The 2,839-nt window shown below is 52.9% G+C and overlaps 2 protein-coding genes; one reads left to right on the top strand and one right to left on the bottom strand.

Annotated features, from left to right (window-relative positions):
- Positions 1-565: 565 nt before the first annotated feature.
- CHC_T00009074001 (Translation initiation factor eIF6) lies at positions 566-1,357 on the top strand. XM_005713547.1 is given in 2 exon segments: positions 566-1,303; positions 1,304-1,357. 1 exon segment carries the CDS (start codon positions 566-568, stop codon positions 1,301-1,303), a length of 738 nt encoding a protein of 245 aa, XP_005713604.1. The 3' UTR covers positions 1,304-1,357.
- A 39-nt stretch (positions 1,358-1,396) lies between these two features.
- CHC_T00002398001 (hypothetical protein) overlaps positions 1,397-2,839 on the bottom strand; it is a 6,882-nt gene continuing 5,439 nt past the window's right edge. The window contains exon 1 of the mRNA XM_005713548.1: positions 1,397-2,839. This exon is cut by the window's right edge and continues 5,439 nt beyond it. Within this exon, the coding sequence (XP_005713605.1) occupies positions 1,397-2,839 (1,443 nt within the window).

Genomic DNA, 2,839 nt, shown 5'->3' on the forward strand with positions numbered 1-2,839 from the left:
TCACATTGCACTTGCGGTGGGAGGGGGGAGGGGTGGTTGAAGACATTGGGGGTGAAGAGATGATTCTGGTTCCCGGGTGGGGATGTACGCGAAAAGGAGCACTCTTGAGTTTATTGAAACGCAAAACATAAATTTATGTGACCTCACTGAGGATGTCCACGTGTCCACGGTGGCGGTTGGTATGATAAATTGCTCCGACCTGAAATTTCAACGATGGCGTTTTGACGTCGGCGGCGCCAAATTGCTGCGCTGCATTAGCTGTCCCCGGCCTCTACGCCTGGATCACGTCGCCTTAAATAATGCCCGTTCAACACCTTTCAATTCCACCTTCAAACACCAAACAAGGCCTCATCGCAGTGACAACCAACCCCCCCCCCCCCCCCTTCCTCCCCCTGAACTAACTCATTGTCCCCCCAACTAACTCATTGTCAACGCCAACGCCAGACTTCTTCTCGCACTTTCACCAGCTACCACACTACCATTCTACTGCTTTGAAAAACACGTCAAACCCCTAGGAGTAACAAACGTGCACCGCACCTCAACCTCATCCCCTCGCCCAAGCATCATGGCGGTACGCTGTCAGTTCGAGAACAGCAACGACATCGGCGTGTTTTCCACCCTGACCAACTCATACTGCCTTGTCGCCGTGGGCGGCTCGGAAAACTTCTACTCTGTCTTCGAGGCCGAGTTGGCCGATCATATACCAGTCGTCCACGCCTCCATCGCCGGCACCCGTATCATCGGCCGCATGTGCATAGGAAATAACAAGGGTTTATTGCTGCCCAACACCACCACCGACCAAGAAATGCTCCACATCAAAAATTCCCTCCCAGACAAGGTCGTCGTCCAGCGCTGCGAGGAGCGCTTGTCCGCCCTGGGGAATTGTATTGCAACCAATGATTACGTTTCATTGGTAAATACAGATTTGGATAGTGAGACCGAGGAAATTATCGCAGATGTGTTAGGGACTGAGGTCTTTGGACATTCCATTGCAGGGGAGGTGCTCGTCGGATCGTTTTGTTCCTTCACAAATCAAGGAGGATTGGTCCATCCCATGACCTCAATAGAAGATCAGGACGAACTTTCGAGCCTTTTGCAGGTCCCTCTTGTCGCAGGGACAATCAATCGGGGGAGTCAGGTCGTTGGCGCAGGTCTTGTGGCAAACGACTGGGCTGCATTCTGTGGCCTCGATACCACATCTACAGAACTTCAGGTTGTTGAGAGCATATTCAAACTACGACAGGCGCAGCCCACGCATCTCGTCTCAAAAATTCGAGGATCGCTTATCGACAATCTCTCATGACCTCCATCTTCAATAATAAATTCCTTCCCTATGTTAAACGTTGTTACAGTTACCAGAAACCCATCACCACCGACAACGCCGTTCTACATCGCCTCACTTGCCATCTTTCTTTGGTACATTCTTGTTTGCCCCCTCAGCACTCCCGTTTTCGAAAGGTGTCGCTGGCGGTTTGCCCATCACCACCGGCGGCATCCCCGCTGTCTTTGTATTGGCTTTCGATGTACTTGCACCAGATACCTTGTTGGCTGGCGCCGACGGTTTTGTAGCCCCACCGCTGGGTCGAATTTGCCCAGATGACGACGAACTAGCTAACCCATTCTTACTAGGTACGTTAGCCGGCGGGGTCGGCTTCCCAGTCGCTGCCCGCATTTGTCCTGCCGATGTACTCGCCACCCCATTTCTCACTCCCGTCTTTACGCCACCACTTCTCACAACTCCATTCGAAGCTACAACTCCTAAAGGAACAACAGGAGACTGCATGATTGTGCTCATTCCCTGTCCACTTTTCGAATGATTTCCAGACCCGAGATTCACCTTGTTCACCGCTGTTTTCCGCAGTGGATCTATTTTTTTTCCCACAGAGCCGATTCCGCGAGTGGATGCCGAAATGTTTTGGAGGCTGCCTCCAACTTGCCCGATGCTCATACGCGTACTCGTCCCTGGGGTGAAGGCTCTCTTCCTGATCGCATGTCCAACAGTCGAAGCTTTAGTTAATGACGCCCGACCATCCGGGATGCGAGAGGATGGTGTTTGGCCTGCAGCGGTCGAAGCTCTTGGCAGCCCTGTGCTGCGAACACTTCCGATCGGAGGGACACCGGCAGCCCTGCGAGATGGTACCACCTGACTTTGCATTTTCGAAATCTTGTTTGCTTGCTTTGAAGGTAATCCACCAGGGACACCTCGTGCTTGTGGGGGGTTGCTTTGGGAACCCTCCGGCCTGTTCGATGAACCTGGACGTGGGGGAACTGCTCTTGGCTCATCCCGAGGGGGTCGCAAAAATGGATATCGTTTTCGGTTTTGGGCCTGCGGCGTCGTTTCCGTGGGCTTGTATCCTGCCTTAAAATGAGACGGCAACTGGATGGATGGCGAAACGACACCCAGGGTGGGGACAATCCCATTCGCAAACCTGCCAGTTTTCTTCCCACGAGCCTCGTTGATTACTTTGGATTGGGATGGATGCCAAGTGGTCGGAATCGACGGCAACATCAACCAACTGGGCGGTGCTTGCTTGATCTTTGTCGTAGAAGTTGCTGCAGCTTGAAAGTGGCGCCTCATTACACTTGCATCCGTTGAAACAGCTCTCGGTACGATGGGCCCCGACTTGGCATCCTTTTGCAGTCCGGCTAGCCTTGAGATACAGTGCTTTTGTCCTCTCCGACGACGAAGACCGGCTCGGACACGTGGATCGAGGGCAAGCGCGTCGGCGATGAACATCGTGCTGCTACATTCTGCAAGAGTCCGTATTGCTTTCTGATCTTCTTCTTTGGTCCAAGCATCATTCAGCCCAATTCCCTCCCCTGGATTTCCGCCTATGGT

Source organism: Chondrus crispus, genomic scaffold, assembly GCF_000350225.1.
Source record: "Chondrus crispus Stackhouse genomic scaffold, scaffold_138, whole genome shotgun sequence".
Lineage (NCBI taxonomy): Eukaryota > Rhodophyta > Florideophyceae > Gigartinales > Gigartinaceae > Chondrus > Chondrus crispus.

What these genes read in the sequence shown, in the direction of transcription:
- CHC_T00009074001 (XM_005713547.1), top strand. Translation starts at nt 566, where the DNA reads ATGGCGGTACGCTGTCAGTTCGAGAACAGCAACGACATCGGCGTGTTT.